Genomic DNA, 21,148 nt, shown 5'->3' on the forward strand with positions numbered 1-21,148 from the left:
GCTAAATCCATTGAAGCAGACTAATTACCGTGAAACCCCCGCGGTCTTAAATGCAACATTATTATTCACTCGTGAAACTACAGGCGTCAGCTGCTGCCTTTTCATGTGAATGTGAGCGTGTGGTGTGGCTGTTCGCAAATAGAAGCTACATTGAATCTATGGGCCTCGTTCATAATACAAAGTGATTATTCGATAATATATACCACAGGTTGTTTGATATTGATATGAAATATTTTGGATGTATAAAATATGGACAAATAACAATACAAGTACAATCAGGTCAGCTCCTAATTAACTGGGCCTATACTGCCCAGTTGAAGAACCTACACCAATAACCGAGAGAAATAAATTGTAAACAAGAGAGAAAAAAGAGTGACAAATCAATAAATAAAGCGATCCCGCTAAAATAAATAAATGTAGCCTGTATGTACTCTCAACCTCTTTCAATTTAAGACAAATGGATAGATAGAGTTTATTGTGTGGCTTTAAGTTGAAATGTAGTAAAAAGTGATTTAAACAATGACTTGCACAAAGAATGAAGTCTGCCAACCCAATCCAAAGGACGATAGGAAGTAGAATGAAGCAAGTCATGAAGGCATCTTTTTTTGGTTTAAAGTGGATTTAGTGTCTTTCAATCTGCCTTTGCTCCTCAAGAACTGACATGTGCGTTTTTCTTCTTTCTAATAAATCACTTTGTTGATCTTTGAAAATAGTCTTCAAATATATTAAAATGTATTGGTAAAGTACTTTTCAATGACATAAAATTGTTCTTGTGACTTTTGTTTGTTTTCAACATTCAAGTTGTGCAACAAAAGAGCAGTTGTGTTGAAATGCCTCACAGTCTAGTCTCTAAAGGATAAGCTGGACAAAGAGGCACACAGACTGGAGGATAGAAAAAAAAATTTCAGTTAACCCAAAATGAATAAAATCTGGACCAATCAATTAAATTCCTTTTACTTTCAAACATTTAAAGCACTGTTTCTAATTCCGAGAATAATATTTATTCCCACAAGAGGGAGACTAAAACCTGTTTATAAAATAGTCGGGATTGATCACTCTATAGTCACTATAGTCTACAGTCTGTGTGTGCTTCATCCCTCCCCAAAACGTCTGCCTGTTAGATACTATACGTTAGTGATTGTTTTATATTGGCTTGCATGTTTCTACGCATCCACACCACAGTTATTAAATGGCCTGCAGTGAAATGAAAAAAGAATGAAATAGGGAATTTCTAATAAATTACATGGTATGTGCAATGCATATCCTAGTTTAAACACTCGATTACATTCTGTGAAATCCTCTGTGCCCCAAATATTATCAGAAATCTATATTTGGCTTGTTTCACCATAACTTTTCTACATATTTACACACATACTATTTCAAGAGGACACTTGAATGATGGGTTATAGCTTAAGACTACTTTGTTGTTTTAAATTAGATTACAGAGCAGCAGATACAGACAATACTATCAGAATATGTGGTCATGCCAAAAGAAGATGGTAGTGTTAAACTGTTTAGCTGTGTTACCTATTCAATTCTATGGAAATTATTAATATTCTTAATGTTTAACACGTCACATGGCACATTTCACTCTACATGGATCCCAACAAAAGAAGGTTGGCACCATGCGGAGGACACTTTTGCAACTTTGGGTAATAGTGGGGAGTGAAAACTGATTTATTATTGTTCATGTGTTTATTCGTGTGTCAAGTACAAAAGTCATGTCTCAGGTGAATGAATGGCAGATGATCAGTAAAAAAAATGATGAAGTAAATGCTCCCTTTATTATAAATATAAGTAGACAAATGATTCCAAACACGAAAATGAGTAAATGTGTTTATCATTACTGGACTTAATTATTTTCTATACATTTGAAATGTGACCAAAAAGAACACCATCACTCGCTGGCTCTTGTTGTCCACATTGTTGGTGTCAATGGACAACGACGTTAATGAGCCGCGGCTCCTCGCCGGGTGAGGGAGTTATTCACATTCCCTTCACCGGTTCTTCCGGTCGTCATTTTGAAAGAGAGATAGAGGGGTAGGCGGTGGATAGACAATGTGCACCCCGTTTTCTCCCCCTCTGTTGCTCGAATGTTATTAAAAATCAACCGGTACCCGCAAACCATTTCCACCAGCTTCCGATAAACAGTCGCCCCGATAAGGCCGGTTGTGAGGGGATGCTCTTCCCATCCCGGCAGACATGTTCGCCGTGAGAGAGAAGGAAGCACCCCCCAGTCCCCTCGACGGGGATCACCGCCGTTGTGTAAGCTAGTGCTCGGAGGAGCTGTTTGAACAGTGGGACGGAGAGGGAGCCAGAGACTCGTCTCCAGCTGCCATCCTGCTCCTGCTCCTCCCCCCTCCTCCTTTAAACACAACCACTTCTCTTTCTCATCACATCCAAAGGTAAATAAGCCGGATTCGACTATAACAACCTGCATTCAGGCAAATTGTCCAGCTCCCTGGGTGTTTCCGGTTTGTCAGACCCACCGGGCGGCCGTTGGGAACCGTTAACAGGATCGGCCGGGGCGATATTTCTGATTTGTGATGGGGTCTTCGCTTTGTACCCCTGCCTCCCTGGCGACGGGTCGGGGTTGCGCTTCCTAAGGCAAGTCCGAGGTCCACTTTGTGAGCTGGTGATGCGTGGATGGAGGCCATAGGAAGTGTGAGGTGAACATCTAAACCCCACACACGACCTATGCGATGAAAAAAAAGCGACATAAAGTAGGCTAACTCTGGTACAATCACTCCCGGTGATGCTAGCTTAACGTTCGGCAAGTTACTGTAACGTTACCTTGCCAGTTAGCATACGTTAGCTAACTACCTCGCCAGTTGTTGCTATCCGGCTATCCCTGAGTTCATTTTAGGCACTTTTAGGCACAGACGTCGTTATGCTACTCGTCGTCTTGTCAGGTCTGTAAAGCACCAAGGTACTAATACACGAATAATGGCAAAGTCCCATCTGGTGTAAGCTAACGCTAATGTATCTTCTATTGGACAGCCCCGGAAACCTTAGCTGACATTGTAACAAAAGAAATAATTTGAGCTTTAACTGCAATGTTTTGTGAATTGCATTTTGCTTGTGTGTTTCGGCTACGGATGTTACATCAACTATGCTGACTTTAGGGTTGGATATACGTACACAGACAGAGAGAAACACAGAAACGTTGCAACTTTTTATCTCTATTCTATCAACAACAAAAAAAAGCTAGCTAGGTTCGTCACTACTCGAGTCTATTTGCAATGCACGACGTTCTCCGCTCCTTTTGAGAGCTAGTATTGTCTTTAGTAACCTTACGTCTCTGCCACATTTGGACGTTCGAGTTTAGCAGGTTGCAACAGCCAGGCTAAAAATGCATACAGGGAAGCTGTGGACGTATAACCTTTAAGGAAACAAGATGGTTGGGGCACCAGGAGCTGATTTGTATCAATAACTTGTAAGAGCATTCCCAGGCTCGCTGCAAGGCCGGTGTTTAGCCGTAAATAAACCTAAACCAAGCATTATCCATAAGCCTAGCCACCAAGGGTGCTCCTACGTTTTATTAACAAGAAGGAAACACTCATTGTCGGAAAATAGACTTCCACTTAACATCTGTATAAACTGTCTACGTCTGAGGTGCAGTTATGTTGGCAGTGTAATAATGCACACTCATGAGCTGACACTACTCTGTATCCCCATCCCACAAGAAGCACAATGTAGTTACATGGAAAACAACTGGCTTTTTCTTAATACTTAGAATCCTGCCATGAACAATGCTGCATGTAATGACATCCATTTTTTTAAAATGGTTAACATTCTCTAAAAGGGTCTTTTGCTACTTTTTTGTTTTGTTTCTGCAGCATTTTGGAGATGTGAGAAATAGGAAGAGATTGGTGATATTGAGCAGCCTGTGCATTGCCACGACCTTTTGACCTCATCTTCAGCATGAATGGTGATATGCCTCATGTTCCCATCACTACTCTTGCTGGAATTGCTAGCCTGACAGACTGTAAGTGCAACATCATCTCTCTCTAATGCTGTTCACACAGCCTAAACTTTAAATTCAAGTTCTAGTGCTTTTGTGGTAAGTTTAAAGAATGCGCAAATAATGAAATGCTGTATCTTAAGTAGTCTTTTAGAGCTTTACTATAATGTGAAGTATGCTGGCTTCTCACTACTCGGCTTTAGTGTAAAGATACCATTTAAAATGTATCTTGTTCACATGATGTACATTGAGTCTCATAGACCTGGGTGGATATCCAAAATATACATTGTCTAAAAAACTCTGTTGCATTTGGCATTACCACCAAAAAAAGATAGTTATACATTTTCACATACACAAATATTTGTGCTGTAAAATACATGTACATGTCCTTTCCCCAAACAGTTTTCTTTTCCTTTCCTACTTCCCTCTTATTTCCCACCCAACCTATTTTGTTTGTCCATCACCGTCCTTTTTAGTGTTGAACCAGCTGCCCTTGCCGTCTCCTCTCCCTGCCACCACTGCGAAGAGTCTGCTCTACAATGGAAGGATCTCTGAAGAGGTCAGCAACCTGCTGGTGTGTCGGGACGAAAATCTGGTGACTCAACTGGCACATAGCCTTAACCAAGTCTCCTCCGAACACATGTAAGTACCACTCGCTGTACTTTCAACAGCTTTATTAAAATTCTTCAGCTACGCTCGAGAGAAGCTATTACACTGTATTTATAATGGTGTGTGAAAACTTAAAATGTGTTTTGCGAAGAAGAAGAGAAGAAATCAGTGTTAAGCTACATTTGTTGTTTATAGTGTTAGCGGAAATGTGCTGTTTAAAAAGACAGAACATTTATGTGTTAGTTCCCGTCCTTCTTTCAGGAGTTTTACATGTATTTGTAGTATGTGAAGGACTAGGGTACGCAAAGAACTAGGAGAGCAGATGAAGGTGGAAAGAATACAAATTTTATTCAACCATAGTCTAAACGCAAATTTAAAATGGGTCACAAAATCAAGCGAAAGGGATCATTTAGAATAACTGAGCAGAAACGCTATGGCACAACTTAACTAAATCGAGCATTAAAGCAAGATAGTTCTTTAACACAAAGAGACACTGCCCCCTCCTTTGCTATCTGTAGAATTATATGTGATGTCCTGCACGGTCCATAGTTAATTATAGAGGTGACATTCCACCTCTTAAACCAATGTGGTGGAGAGGATGGGGCCCCCGAGAACACCCCTCTGGCTGTAGTAGAATGGCACAGTCCAATTATCCAGGCCCATCAACTAGACAGGTGTGATGCAGCAGCAGCTCGGTCTTTTGCCAGGAAGATGGTTGACTGCAAGAGGATGTTGGAACAAGAATGCTGTGAACAATTTACCTCAACTGTAATCGTAATTCAATTTCACCCTTAATCTAGATACGTAAATTACGCCAAAAAAAGTGTTGAAAGATCTGAAAAACAGCCCCTTCGATATGCCTGGTTTATGGTGCGGCTGGTAGTTGCAGCTGCCACACGAGTGACGGTTCAATTGCAATGATCACATTACACTCACTGCCATAACAGAATGGTCAGATCGTTTTCTTAGTTGTCAGAATCATACAGGGCTATTCTGAACTACACTGAAAATGGTAACTGACTGGAAGGAATTGGGATGCATTGGTCAAAAGTGCATTTAGGCTCAGAGGACTATTGCCTGGAGTATGACTGGACTGTTCTTTTGCTTGCTTTCTAGAGAGTTGAAGGACAACTTGGGGAACGATGAACCCGAGGGTGATATGCCAATGCTTCTACAAACTCTGCTGTCCTTGAACCCCAAAATCTTCAGGGACAAAAGTATGCCAATTCAGTACATTTTTGGGGGTGGGGGGCTGGGTGTCGTAGGGATGATTTCTTGCATGCTCTTTCCTGGTCGTTGTCCTGGTTTTCACTGCAACTATATTTTCCCCTGAGTATTTCCTGGGTCATGCAAAAAATGAAAAGTTGAATAGAACGTCTTCACAGCAGACCTTTTCAAACTGTAAAACACAGGTTTAACTTATAACATTATTTTTACTATACCTGAATTAAATGGTATCTCTAATTTACACAAAGGCTTCAATATTTTTCCTTTAAACTGTTCAAGACTTGTTCTTTTTTTCAGTGTTAAAATAACTAAAAAGCATATGCATACTTTTACAATACAAGTCGCTAATATAGCATAGAAGTGTAATGGTGTGCTCTGCTATTGGACACTATATTTTTAGAAATATATATTGCCTTCCAACCTCCTCGAGCTTGAAATCTACAAAACATCCCGGAAAATGAAGAAATTCTGAAACGATTGCATGAGAGTCTTTGGGGCCCGGCCACATAATCCCCAGATCGTTGTCTTGAGCCGTGCCAATGCTACACTATGAATGTCCAGTCTATATTTGAGGAGACTTAGTAAAGTTTCAGTCGTGAGTTTGTGTGTGTGTTCTGCTTGTTTGTATAACCTTAATTGTGGATTGTTGTGTCCTTACCTCTTAGGTGTTATGCAGCAGCCAATGTTGCAACAGTATAAAATCTCTCAGAATCAGGTGCATGGGAGCCCAGGATCAAACTATCAGCAAACCACAGTCCCCCAAAGCCCCTCTGGGTAAGGCAGGGCCAGTTTATTACAGCCAGATGATGAAAATGTAGAAGCGTTGTATTCTTACTAAAACCACTTCTACCTTCTTCACAGATGTTTTGCCTCCCCACAGTCTGGATCAGGTGCTCGGTTCTTACCCCAGCAGAACAGCCCTATACCCAGTCCCTATACCCCTCAGAGTCCTGCAGATTACATGCAGTACAATCCCCCCAGTTACTCTCAGCACCAACAGACACAGCAGGGTGAGTACATCATCACGAAAACACCTTTGTGTCAGGATCAGTGAATAGCAAACTATTGATTATGGTGATTAAACTTGAGTTGTTGAGTTGTCATTTTGTGTGCATTTATACTGGTGGAAAACCAGAACATGGACAATTTTTAACGAAAATTACTATGGAGAGATTATTGCATGCATTCCATTTGGATTTACAATCTGGAATTGTTTGTTGTTAAATCATTCTGCGTAAATAGACTACATGCAGTACAGTACACATTCAAGGTGTGGCTTTAAGGCGGATCACACTTTGTTTGTTCACAGAACATCAACCTTCAGCTATTCGCTTAAGTTCCTCACACTATTTTTTTTTTTTCATTTTAGAAAGCTACCGCCTGTATGGTGTTTTAGATATGCTGTGGCAATAGTCAGTTGATAACCTAAGACTTCCATACCGTGACATGGTACAATAACGGCTGTTTGTGTCTGTTATGGTGTAAAATAAAAAAATCTTTCTATCTCTTAGGGAGACGTTAGGCATTGCACGTCACAAATAAATTAACAGGATATTTTATTTTGATCTCTCTTTTAGTTAGAAATATCCATGATGACAAGGTCTCGGGTCAGCTATCAAATACTTCATCCAATCATAATGCGGGGCTAGGCTCAGATGAAGACTACATCAACATGGCTCACAGGCTGGGAGATGAGGTAATGCAGACGATCAAGATATCCTGAACCAGACCTCTGCAGATGCTGACTGTTTAACTGGATGATACATCTCTTGTGTTCCAACAGGAGAACGACCCCTCCATGAGGGCTGCCACGTTTCCAGTTAAATCACCCGAGTCTTTGTGTTCCCCTGCTGGGAGTGAAGAGACCGCAAAAAGTATGCTACATTAGCAACAAGCCCATTCATCTTAATTTGGTGCACTCAAAATGAATGCACCATTGTTCAGTTCATTATTTGCAAAGACTAAAGAGATTTATTTGTGTTTAAGCAGGGTCCAGGCCTCCCCTTATCATGCAGTCCCCTCCACCTGATATGCCACCAGTTGCAGCCCCTGACTTGCACCTTACCTCTGCTGACCGCAAAAAAAAGCAGAAAGAAAGGAGTAAAGAAGAAAATGAGCTGACAGACAAAAATGCCTCGTATGGCATTGTTAGTTCTCCAGCAAAAGAGTCCGCCAGGCTGACCATTAAACTGTCGCGGGTCAAACTTTCCGACTCAGATCAATCTGGAGAGCTGCCTCAGAGGCCCCTTGTTGATTCAGAACATGAAACTGATTTGACAAATAATAATAGTACTCTGATGTCAAGGACCGCCCAGGACCTGTCAAACAGGTTCGGGGCCGAGGAACAGGTGAACTGTAAGCCAGTTCCTGTTCGGCCCAATAGCAAGGAGTCTGGACTCGTCAGTGGGGTTCTGTTTGATGATGCTGAGATAGACACACTGGCAGAGATCGAGAGAATAGAACGGGAGTCGGCCAGTGAAAAAGAGAGATGGTCTAAAGAAGTCCAGGATAAAGGTATTGTGTGTCTGCCTTTGCCCGGTGCCTTTTAAAAAAAATGTTTCATTAACCTAGGTTTCTCTGTACTTCAAGAAGATCCAAGCTAAATATTTTTTTTATTGCAGATAAGCCACTGAAGAAACGGAAGCAAGACACGTATCCTCAGGAACCTGGAGTCGATTCAGGGGACGGGCCTACAGTACAAGGAGGCAACACTGATAACAAGATGAGATCCAAGAAGACAATTTCTGCAAGTAACGGGGCCAGTCGACCAGCCTTGATGGTCAGTATTGATCTGCAGCAAGCTGGAAGAATCAAGGGGCAGCCTGTGGTGGTCCTGGAAGCGCAGACGTTTTGTGAGGACCACCTGCGGCACATAAAGACAAAGACCGACGGAAAGGTAGACAAAGTTGCAGCAAACAGACCTGGGATCATCAAACAGAATGCAGACAACCCAAGGAAGTCTTGCTCGGACAGGCAACCAGAAGCCCCGAAACAGAAGCCGGATAAACAAAGCGAATCCAAACACAAGCATGACTGCAAAACCGCCAGTGGCAAGAAACACTCTGATGACCGACGGCTAGACACACCACGTCAGAAACATGACAAGCACTCAGACCTGCGCACCAAAGAGGAAAAGAACCACAACATTCACCGATCCCATATCGGTATCCCCGAAACTCCGAAAAACGCAAGCAAGGCAGAGCGCAATTCCAAACATGGAGAAGGCAAAGCCAGGGACCGAGAGAGAGACAAAGTTGGAGAGAGAGATAAGAACAAGGAGAAAGAGAGAGACAGGGTTAAAGACCGAGATAAAGACAAAGTTGTGGATAGAGATGACAGGGATAAGGACAGAGAGAAAGAGAAGGATCGGGATAAGGACAGAGAGAAAGAGAGGGATCGGGTTAAGGACAAAGATCGAGACAATGATAAAGATAAGGACAAGATTGGAGATAGAGATAAGAACAGGGAAAAAGTTCGAGATGGAGATAAAGAAAAACAAGAGAAAAACAAAACAAGAGATCGGGACAAAGACAGGAAGCACAAGACGTCAAGGGAGAACTGCAGCAGATCCTCTCCTGACAGGCCTACGAAGCCTGACAGCCCGAGAGTGAAGCAAGACGATGGTGGAAAATCCACCGACCTTAATGGTCGGCAGAAGACCGAGAGTTCCGGCCTTCAAAACGCACAGAATAAGAAGGACCGGAAAAGTGGGGATGGCAGCACCAGCTGCCAAGCTGGAAACAACAAGCAGCAGCCTTCGGAGACAAAACGTTGTGAATTCCCCTCATATCTGCTGGGTGGCAAGTCGGGAAGTCTGAAAAACTTTGTGATTCCAAAATTAAAACGGGATGTGAAAGAGCTCCAACTTCCAGACAAACTGATTGAGAGCTGGACCGAACCCCTGGTCCGGCTGGAGAGGTTGTCTTTGATAAAGGACTTGAACAAAGGCGCTAAGCCCGTCGTCGTGCTCAACAAACTCAATCTCGACGAGGTAAAAAGGATCATTAAGGAAGGCAGGAATGCAAACAGCTCCAGATCCCTCGACAAATCAGGGAGAGGTATGATTTTTTTAGATATGCACGTAAAACTCCAGGGCATTGACTAGTGTGCTATGGCTTCTGGATGTTTGTTTACCTTAAACCACTGTTTCTTGCATCACCTCTTGAAGTATAGATTATTTTGTGTTGAATACCAACTTTCTTCCTGTGCTTCCAGAAAACAAGCGAAAGCACAGTGTGATCAGTAAGAAAACCAAGTATGTCGAGTTGGAGGAAGACAGCGATGACTCTGAAGACGATGACAATAACTCCGACAATGAGTGTGAGTATTAAATCAAATTTCCACTTTTGACGGAATGTTGTTTTGCTATGCAGGAGTCCTTGATCCGCCAATATCTAACTGTAAATAATTAATATTCTATTTATTAAAGCAATTATTGCTCCTTAAAGAACCTGATATTTTCTGACTTGTCCTTTTTCTGTTGTGATTTCAGCTCCAAAGAAACGGTACAAGAAAGATCACGACAAGTCCTGGAAACACGAAGAGAGGAAGGTCTCCGGGCCGCACCGAAGCGGAGGATCACAAGCAGCTCGCCGGGGGTCCGGCAGTGGTCACTGCGAAAAGAGTCCAGAGGGTTCAGACCAAGACTCTCCAGCACCGAGCTTGCGCGACAGTGAGTTTTTATTGCAGGAGAAAACAATGCACTATATGAGGGCAGGAGAGTTTTTGTTTTTTGATTAATCTCAAAAACTTCTTTTATCGAACCTTTTGAACCTCAGTCTTTCTCTGTTAAATGTGTGATGCGGTACGTTGCCGCTGTGGACGACACGGTTAACGCAACCTTTTTTTTCTTTTCTCAGTTGCCAGAAAATTGAAGAAAAAGGAGAAACAAAAAAACAAGAAAGTGTACGATTCCAAGCTGACACTTGAGGGTATTTATATTACTGCTTTGAATTATTTTATAATGATAATGTGTTTTTAATACTGCGTATTTGTATTAATCTTTTGTGTTTACATTGGTGTAACAGAAAAGTTGGACTCCTCCACATTCAAGAGATTCACGGCCAGCATGGACAACATTATCGAGAGCCTCGAGGACGTAGACCTCGCCGCTGCAGGTAAACATCCAGAGATCCGCAGCTTCCAAACCCACTGGCACTTGTTGGAACAACGTCAATATTGTAACTGTGACCTCAAACAGATGATGATGAGATACCGGAGGAGCTCTTACTTGGAAAGCACCAGTTGAACGAGCTGGGCAACGACTCTGCTAAGATAAAAGCAATGTGCATCTTTAATAAGGTACGGTGAACTGAGGTTCACAGGTAATATTTAAAGACTGTATTGCTTTGAAAATAACCATTGGTTACTTTGATCCTCAGTGCTCGACAAAGAAACTAGTGAAAATGTTGAATATCCTCGAGAAGAACATTCAGGACAGCGTCAAACTTTCTACACTAATGAATCATGTAAGTTGCCAGCTGGAATTTCACATATCTCCATTATGTCCTATAAACTGCACTTGTGCTGTACACTATACTTCAGCCGTGTTGTGAATAAACTGAAACTCACCAAACTTCACTGTTTTGAAGGAAAATGATTCAATGGACGAGGAGCGCTTGTGGCGTGACCTCATCATGGAGCGGGTTGCTAAGTCTGCTGATGCCTGTTTGACCGCACTCAACATCATGACATCTCCACACATGCCCAAGGCAGTTTATATAGAAGATGTGATCGAGAGGGTGCTGCAGTACACCAAGTTCCATCTGCAAAATTCTCTATACCCTCAGTATGACCCCGTCTACAGAAAAGGTCAGCACAGTTTTATTGCATTCTTCTAAGTTGTACTATTATAGAAATCTTGAGCTCAGCAAGCTGTTTTTGCATATTAGTAGGCTGACAAAGTCAATCCATGCTGATCCAAATAATCCCAGCACTCTTTTAAAAGAAAGCTATAAATGGGGTAGCACCGTTATTTCAAATAAATAATTGATATATTGTTATGGTATTTTTACATTGCACTTACTTTTATTTCACTGTCCCTTTTATCTTCCTCACCTAAGGTGGCATGCATACTTCAAAGTCTAAGCGAGCAAAGATTTCCACCCACAAACAGAAGGTGGTAGTCATGCTCTACGACAAAGTCTGTGATATTGTGAGCAATATTTCTGAGCTTCTGGAAATCCAGCTGCTCACTGACACCACTATTCTCCAGGTGAGACTCGGACATAATTTAAACCCATCAAAGAGTTTAACCGTGGTCTGTTTAACCTTTGATTCTGTGCCCACGTTACAGGTGTCCACGCTGGGCATTACACCTTTCTTTGTGGAGAATGTCAGCGAACTGCAGTTATGTGCCATCACACTTGTGACCGCAGTAAGTCTGCCATGACATGCGATTTTTAAGTTGTCTCATTGTCCATTTTGCTGTTGCTTCAGATTGCTTTTAAAAAAAAAAATCTTACTGCTGTCGCTACGTTTTGATTTAGCGCTTTGTGTTTTCCTCTTCCTTAGGTGTTCTCTCGTTACGAGAAGCACAGGCAGCTCATTCTTGAAGAGATCTTCACCTCCTTAGCTAGACTGCCTACTAGCAAACGCAGCCTTAGGAACTTTAGGTAACTACATCTTGCTCATTCAAATACCACGAATGAATGATAGTTTTATTTGTGCATTGTTCAGTAAACTTGAGATACTTGTGCCTGGTGCTTTCCCAGATTAAACAATGATTCGGATGAGGAGCCTGTGCATATACAGATGGTCACAGCGCTGGTTCTTCAGCTCATCCAGTGTGTGGTTCGCCTCCCCTCAGAGAGGGACACAGAAGGTGAACATAATAAGAAGGTAACTACCGAGGGTTTGTTTTAAATCTTATTTATCTATATAAACATACGTATTTTATTCAGAAATGTTTGTACATGTTTGGTACTTTCTTTTTTGCTTTTAGGTGGATAAAGATGTCTTTATCACAAACTCTTATGAAACTGCCATGAGGACAGCTCAGAACTTCCTGTCTGTGTTTCTCAAGAAGTAAGTAATTGGTCTGTAGTCTGTGAAAGAGAGGGTCCCTACACCTTCTTCTATTGTGGAACAGGTTGTAATGTTTTCTTTTTTAAACGCATGTTTTAACAATACATTTGAATGTGTGTGTTTCAGATGTGGCAGTAAGCAGGGAGAGGATGACTACAGGCCTCTGTTTGAGAACTTTGTCCATGACCTGTTGTCTGCGGTCAACCGGCCTGAGTGGCCTGCAGCTGAACTGCTGCTCAGTTTACTGGGCCGGCTGCTGGTGAGTAGCATCGCCCACTTCCAACGTTTTATCGTCAAACATCAGTCAGTTGGTATTGACATTGCCCCCCCCCCCCCCACTTCTCGTACTCCAGGTGCACCAGTTCAGTAACAAGCATACAGAAATGGCGCTCAGAGTGGCATCGCTGGACTACCTCGGCACTGTCGCTTCTAGCCTGCGTAAAGATGCCGTCAGTAGCAACATGGACCAAAAAGCAATCGACCGCATCCTCAGAGAGGTAGACTTGATCATTCTGGAATGATTTGAACGGATTTAAATAAACAATTGGGTTGAGATTCTCCTGACGTAATGATCTCGTTACAGACTCAAGGCAGTGATGAGATTCCAAAACTTCAGAAGGCTTTGCTGGACTACATTCATGAGCACATCGAGACAGATCCGTCTCTAGTGGTGAGCATTTCATTTTCATACAATGATCTGTATTCACAGAAATGATCGTGGTCACATTGACGATACCCTACGGACTAGATGTTCAACTCCGACTGATTCCAACAGAGTTCCTGCATATTTCATGACATGTGTATGCGTTTGTTTCATTTAGTTTGCCAGGAAGTTTTATATTGCTCAGTGGTTCAGGGACACTATCACCGAGGCAGACAAAGCAGTGAAGTCTCAAAACGACGACGAGGACTTCGGACACCAATCCATGGATGTCGATTCAACTGAGGAGATTGTACAGCGGGCCGAGACGCGAAAGAAGTTCCTCCGCAAGGTCATGAAGACGTCACCATCAGATTGGAGTTCTTTCAGGTAAATACCACTTTGCTCAGTCGCTGATCCAGCTGTTCACCAGTCCTGACATTAAACTGTCCTCTTGACTTTTCTTGCAGTATAAACTCTGACACCGTAGCCTATGAGGACTCCTGCCTGATCGTCAGATATCTGGCCTCCACGAGGCCCTTTTCACAGAGCTTTGATATTTATTTATCACAGGTAGGAGGATTTGTTTCAAATGAACGTCAGGACGAGATTATATGTTGGCTGTAGTTGACTTTTTTCTCTTACTGTCTCTTTTGTATAGATTCTGAGAGTGCTGGGGGAGAGTGCCATCGCAGTCCGAACTAAAGCCATGAAGTGTCTGTCAGAAGTAGTAGCTGTGGATCCAAGTATTCTTGCTCGGGTCAGTCCTACACTTTGCTTAGGCCACTGGATCGACAGCGGTCTACGATCCTGGAATGGAGTGTTAGGCTGGTAGTGCTGGACAATTGTGCCAGTTTGTGACAGTCCCACTTTCAGCCATAACATTCAGTAATATTTTTCTGCTCTAAATAATCTCTCCCGTTTGCTTTGCAGTTGGATATGCAGCGTGGGGTTCACTGTCGCCTCATGGATAACTCCACCAGCGTGCGAGAGGCCGCTGTGGAGCTCCTTGGTCGCTTTGTGCTCAGTCGACCGCAGCTCATTGAGCAGTACTACGACATGCTCATCGAAAGAATATTGGTAATTTCTAAAGCTTCCATCTTTACACTGTTTCACCGCCTCATCATGAGCCTCTGTATCGTACACCAATAATTCTCCGGAAGCAGTTTGAATTGATTTGGTCACATCAGGTGGCGTCTTAGCAGGTCGTAGAAGAGATAACGTCCATCATAAGACGGACTGAATGGGGGCTTCCTTCGACTTAAGCAAACTCTGACAAAACACTATTTTGAAAGTGCCAAAGGCCATTTGAGGTTTAATCATCTTTTCCCACACTGCAACCTAAAGAACCAATGAGCAACTGCAACCATTTAACAGTGCAGTTGAGGCTTACATTTTTTGTTTAAATTCAGCTATATTTGTACCCATTTTCTTTGAACAGGACACAGGTATCAGTGTGAGGAAGAGAGTCATTAAGATCTTGAGGGATATATGCCTTGAGCTGCCGGACTTCCATAAGATCACCGAGATGTGTGTCAGGATGATCCGTAGAGTCAACGATGAAGAGGGGATTAAGGTTTGTGTGTACTTTTATGTGTATGCTGCTCAAGCTGGAATTTTATAAATAGTTTTACAAACCCCTTTTATTATATGAACATCTTTCTCATTTTCGCATGCAGAAACTGGTCAATGAGACGTTCCAGAAAATCTGGTTCACTCCCACGCCGAGTCATGACAAAAATGCCATGACCCGGAAGATCCTGAACATCACGGATGTGGTGCGTGCTGCCTGGCCATGTGACAAACAATTGGGCGCCATCATTCAAATCAGAAACATTTGGTGTTTGATATTGTAATACTCTGACTCGTGTCATGTTTTCATTTCATCCAAGGTCTCCGCATGCAAAGACACAGGCTACGATTGGTTTGAGCAGCTTCTCCAAAATGTGAGTTGTTTAACTTGTTTGATATCCCACCATCAGCTTATTCGTCTTTTTGATAACTCCTCTGTGAATAGTTTTGCTGGCATTTTACCGGACTTTTGTATGACATTTATTTTAGCTACTGAAGTCAGAAGAGCAAGCTTCGTACAAACCTGCCAAGAAGGCCTGCATTCAATTGGTGGACAATCTAGTGGAACACATACTGAAATATGAGGAGTCTATCGCAGGTATTTAAAATAAATGGAATACCCTGTTTGATACAAAATTGGTACTGCATTGTTGCTTTGGTACATTTACACACTTTGAAGAAATGTTGACGTTTTCTGCCTTTGCATTTCAGACTGTGAGGAGAAAGGGGTGAACTCGGGTCGTCTGGTAGCCTGCATCACCACTCTCTACCTGTTCACCAAGATCAGAGCACAGTTAATGGTCAAACATGCCATGACCATGCAGCCCTACTTGACCACCAAGTGCAACGTAAGCATCGCGTGATTTTGTTCGGTATTGGTCCATTATCTTTTGCTTGTGTGAAAGTAAACAAAATCATATGTTGAGTCTGATGCCGACATGACAGAACTGAACGCCACCAGCCATTGAGCAATCTGGTGTCTGTCGATTGAAACATCCAAAGGGCCCTTCTCAATACATGCTAGCAGTCAGTCAGTGCTAGTGGTGCCTCCATGGGTGACATATTATTAAGACCGAGACACACTATTTATCAGGAAACAATGAATGGAGCAATTCCCAAAGTCGTTTCTCAGCTTTGCTTTGGACTGAACAACTCTCTATGTTGACATTTACAGACTCAGAATGACTTTGTGGTGATATGTAACGTGGCGAAGATCTTGGAGCTGGTGGTGCCTCTGATGGAACAACCGAGTGAGAATTTCCTCACAACCATAGAAGAAGACCTGATGAAGCTCATTATCAAATACGGCATGACGGTCAGTGTTGTTTACAGCGCTCACACACGGCTCTCCAAAGCCATGCATAGTGTGGATACGTAACTACTCCTTTTGAAGCGGACAGATTTGATATGAGCATGTTTGTTGTGTCTGCTTCTCAGGTCGTGCAGCACTCTGTAAGCTGCCTCGGTGCTGTTGTCAACAAGGTCACACACAACTACAAGTTTGTCTGGGCTTGTTTCAACCGCTACTATGGTAAGTGTAATGTACTATTTGTACGTTCACTTCAACAGTAACATACATTTTTGCATACCAGAATTTGTATATACCTTTGCAAAGGCTGGAGAAGGAATTAAAGTACACCAACCATTTGAGTATCTGTAATGTGGCTTGTTATTTCTATCCTGTTCATTTGACTTCACATTAAAGGTTATGATATCCTTATTCAAGCCCGTTATGCTCGTTGCCTCGTTTCACATGCAAACCAACACAGTTGTGTAGTCAGGATTCTTGTTAGTTCACCATAAGAACAAGAAGAACAAAAAGGTTTGCTCTCACTGCCCGGCATCTATCATTCAATAGGAGCGCTGGCAAAACTGAAGACACAGCACCAGGAAGACGCCAACAGCTTGACTCTGGCTGCAAACAAACCCACTCTCCTGCGCGCACTGTTTACCGTAGGGGCTCTTTGTCGACACTTTGATTTCGACCAAGAGGAGTTCAAGGGTGCTAACAAGGTAAATGGCCGCAATCGGCTTGGACTATATGCACTGTTATGGAACCTGGTTTGATGTCTGTCTCGCCCTGTGTCTCCTAGATTGTCATCAAGGATAAAGTGCTGGAGCTTCTGTTGTACTTCACCACTCACAAAGATGAAGAGGTCCAGATCAAGGCCCTCACGGGTCTAGGTATAGTTCAACTCATCTCACACTAACATAAGTATTTATACTGCATGTACTTGTTTTTGTTTTTTATAATGTCTTTGAATTTAGTTTCCTCTGAATTAACTGTATTCAATTAATTCCCATTGTCTCAAGGCTTCCAGTTCATCATGCATCCAGAAGTCATGTTTGTGCAGGATGTGAAGGTTCTTTATAACAATACGCTGTCGGATGAAACCAGTTTAGTCACTCTAAAGATCCAGGTACTGAAAAACCTGCAGACATACCTGTCAGAGGAGGACTCCCGAATGCAGGTGGCCGATCGCGAATGTAAGTTTAAGAAATTCATTTATATGTTCAGCATGTGAGTTGTATGGAGCAGCTTGAGTGTGATCACATTTTTTATTCAGGGAAGAATCAATCTAAGCAAGAAGATCTGAAGGAGATGGGGGACATCTCTTCAGGCATGAGCAGCTCCATAATGCAGATTTACCTGAAGCAGGTGCTCGAGTCCTTTTTCCACTCACAGTCCACAGTTCGTCACTTTGCCCTGAGTGTCATCATACTGACTCTCAGCCAGGGCCTCATCCACCCTGTTCAGGTACGTTTACAATCTCACTCCGGCATACTCACCCGAGACTCAACATTCTGTCACGCGAGACTGTTTGAGATTCTAATGCGTCGTCATCATCATCAGCAGAAGCTGTTCAAATATATTTCACTATTCTTTTTCCTAGTGTGTGCCCTACCTGATTGCCATGGGAACAGACCCTGAGCCAACCATGAAGAACAAGGCGGATCAACAATTAGCAGAGATCGACAAGAAATATTCTGGCTTCATCCACGTGAGTAACTGACTGGTTATTGATCACCAGACTTTGTGATACGGTGTATAAAAGATGACTCGCTTTTACATTATCTCTGGGCAGAAGTTCACATTTGTAATAATTTTAAAATAAAACCTATACTCCATGCTTTCACAAAAAAATGATCTTATATATTAGAAGGATTAAATTTCATCAACAAACTAACAAGTCTCTGAAAATTCACAGATGAAGGCCGTGGCAGGGTTGAAGATGTCTTATCAGGTGCAACAGGCAATAAATGGATCCAAAGGCGCAGTGATTCGAGGTTTTCGCCACGATGACGCGGACTCTGCCCTCTGCTCTCATCTCTACACTCTGGTCCGAGGGAATCGACAACACAGGCGGGCTTTCCTCATTTCCCTGCTCAACCTGTTTGACGACAGCTCTGTGAGTTCCCCTTTCTGCTTCTCTTTGTCGGTCTAAAGGCTGGATTGTCTGCCACCACCCATTATCCAAACTTCACAGGATGGTTGATTTCTATATTGATATTTTACACTTTGTCCCCTGTAGAAAACTGAGGTGAACAGGCTGCTGTTCATAGCAGACAACTTGGCCTACTTCCCCTACCAGACCCAGGAGGAGCCTCTTTTTATCATGCACCATGTGGATATTACTCTGTCTGTATCTGGTAGCAACCTGCTCCAGTCTTTCAAGGAGGTGAGAAGCTGTTTAATTTTGTGTATCTTGCCTTTTAATTAACCTGGGTTTTATGAGATGCAAAGCTTGTGTACTATATGCGCTTTATATTTGGTCCGTGTCTCTGCAGTCTTTGCAGAAAGGATCCGTACAAAAGGAAAAGAAGACAACAATGATGAAGATGATGAAGAAGAAAAAGAAGAAGAAGAAGAAGAGAAGGAAAAATGGCTCAGACGACGATGATGCCGAAAATGATGATGAAGAGGACAATGAGCAGAGCAGCAGCACATCCAGCAGCAGTGACGAGGAGAGCGAGGAGGTGGTTCACAGCCAAAAGAAACCTGCACTCTTTGACTCCGACGTTGACGAGGACGAGGATTCGGTGATGGACCGTCTGCCTGAAAACCCCCACCCTCTGCTGGACTTTGCCAGTGCGTCACAGGGAATTCTGCTGCTGCTGGTTCTAAAACAACATCTAAAGAATCTGTACGGCTTCTCGGACAGGTAGACCACATGTTAAAAAAACCTCAACAAAGGCAGTCCTCAAATCTGTCATCCACTCTGAGCAAAGCTGCTGATTTACACAACACAAACTCATCAAACTTTTTGTTTGCGTTGCAGCAAAATCCAGAAATATTCCCCTACGGAGTCCGCCAAGGTGTACGACAAGGCAGTGAACAGGAAATCCAAGGTGCACTTCAACCCTCGCCAGACACTGGAGTACCTGAAGAGGGACCTCGACAACACAGATCTCAGCATCGAGATCAAAAGGAATATTGTGAAGCAATATTTGGATGTAAGCATTCAGCTGTTCTTTTTGAGTAAAATTTAGCGATGATTCCACATGATGCTATTTTTGACCAGCTATCGCAACACTGTGACAATATCGCAGTGTTGACAATGGGTACTTTCATGAAATATTTGAACAAAGAGATTCTTTATGAATCAGTAATGTGGCTATAGACAACGCTTGAGATGATGGCTTGTCTCATGTCATTATATCGATATACTTAATATGCAGACCTAGTTTTTGAATGAACTATTTCAGTTTTAGGAAAATGAAGGTGTCTGCTTTTTGTCTCTCAGTTCAAGGTACTGATGGAGCACTTGGATCGTGACGAAGAGGACGAGGCGGGTGAAGCAAGTGCGAATGCCAGAAACAAAGCCATTACTGCACTGCTGAAGGTCCCAAAATCTTCAAACCAGAACCACACTAAAAATGAACCTGTTCCCGTGGAGACAGATGAGGAGGAGAGTGAGGAAGAAGAGGCTCCTGTGGTAGGAATTCTAAAATGAATATGAAGATGATTACTATTTTTACATCTGAAGTAAAATACATGTCTGATATATTATGCTTCATACGCCTCTTCTACCCACAGCGGAAACCCAAAAAAGGTGTGGAGTCCGCAGAGGACACGGGTCACATGAATGAGAGAGTGAAGGCCATGGACATCATTGCCATCTGGTGTCCCAAATACAAAGACAGACCACAGATTGCCAGGGTCATCCAGAGGATCAAAACTGGCTACAGTATACACTGGATGACTGGATCTTACTCTGGCTCCTGGACCGAGGTAAAGAAACGGGAAGGTCGCAAAAAGGTTCCCTGGGTTGACAACATCAAGGAGTCAGACATCATTTACAAGAAAATATCTTTGTCAAATGGACACAAGCTGACGACCAAAGTGGCAGAGACGTTACGGGCGCTATACGCTGCCAAGGACGGGGACTAAGCGTTAATCAACTGAAATAACTCAAATCTATGTGGATCCAATGTGTTTCCGAGAGAAACCTTTTTAAATTTACGGACCAGATGGAGGGAAAGTATTGCGAACAATGATCTGTTTGAATACAGACATGTTTAAGTTTTAACACACGAAAAAACACAAGAAGGAAATGTTTTGGAAAACATTATGTGGGAGTTCCTTCGCTGTTGTGCAGCAACTTTGTTGTTTGATTTTTACTCCCACTGTATAATAGTTTAACTAAACACATGTTTATATCTGAACATAATTCTGTAAAAAATGAACTGAATGTTGGAAGTTAGTGTATTGATGATGTTCTTAATAAAGTGTTTTTGGAGTTTAAACTAGCATCAGATGGATTTATTCACTTGATCTGAGCTCCAACAACTTTTTAAATTTGGTTTTATTTTTTGTTTTGACCATTCTGTTGTTTTCCCACGCTGTGTAATGGAGTATCTTTGATATAATTTATTTATGTTAAGAGCAGTGCAGTATCTGTGCCTATATGCAGGGGAAGTTATATTGTTTTTAATATAGATTTTGATGTTTTAGACACAGGCCAAGAAAAAAAGTGACTCCCACCTCTTCCCTCCCCGCTCTTCTTGTGGAACAAATACTGCAATAAATATTTCTTATGTCTTTGTTACTTGTTTGCACCTTTTTTAATCCACTTCAAAATATTTAGTCCTCAGGTTCATCCTTCTGG

At 42.4% G+C, this 21,148-nt stretch overlaps 1 protein-coding gene across 4 annotated transcripts; it reads left to right on the top strand.

The window, feature by feature from the left end:
- The first annotated feature begins 2,023 nt into the window (after nt 1-2,023).
- LOC119226201 (nipped-B-like protein) lies at nt 2,024-21,088 on the top strand. Of its 4 annotated transcripts, none has more exons than XM_037483830.2 (47): nt 2,024-2,405; nt 3,840-3,988; nt 4,441-4,606; nt 5,690-5,790; nt 6,466-6,574; nt 6,662-6,810; nt 7,378-7,496; nt 7,584-7,674; nt 7,787-8,314; nt 8,422-9,858; nt 10,016-10,120; nt 10,293-10,472; nt 10,660-10,731; nt 10,828-10,917; nt 11,001-11,101; nt 11,182-11,268; nt 11,392-11,611; nt 11,863-12,014; nt 12,096-12,176; nt 12,314-12,414; nt 12,514-12,640; nt 12,744-12,826; nt 12,953-13,085; nt 13,180-13,323; nt 13,410-13,496; nt 13,648-13,856; nt 13,937-14,039; nt 14,128-14,226; nt 14,400-14,546; nt 14,908-15,042; nt 15,146-15,244; nt 15,359-15,412; nt 15,528-15,636; nt 15,750-15,886; nt 16,213-16,353; nt 16,476-16,569; nt 16,897-17,051; nt 17,132-17,222; nt 17,352-17,525; nt 17,606-17,796; nt 17,933-18,040; nt 18,248-18,448; nt 18,572-18,718; nt 18,828-19,201; nt 19,319-19,493; nt 19,784-19,975; nt 20,077-21,088. In XM_037483830.2, exons 2-47 carry the CDS (start codon nt 3,925-3,927, stop codon nt 20,428-20,430), a joined length of 8,016 nt encoding a protein of 2,671 aa, XP_037339727.2. In that variant the 5' UTR covers nt 2,024-2,405; nt 3,840-3,924; the 3' UTR covers nt 20,431-21,088. The 4 variants fall into 4 exon arrangements, with proteins under 4 accessions (XP_037339727.2, XP_037339731.2, XP_037339728.2 ...); XM_037483834.2 differs by having other exon boundaries at nt 7,790-8,314; XM_037483831.2 differs by lacking the exon at nt 2,024-2,405 and adding an exon at nt 2,424-2,669.
- Nucleotides 21,089-21,148: the final 60 nt, after the last annotated feature.

This window comes from Pungitius pungitius, chromosome 18 (assembly GCF_949316345.1).
Source record: "Pungitius pungitius chromosome 18, fPunPun2.1, whole genome shotgun sequence".
In the NCBI taxonomy this organism is placed as follows: domain Eukaryota; kingdom Metazoa; phylum Chordata; class Actinopteri; order Perciformes; family Gasterosteidae; genus Pungitius; species Pungitius pungitius.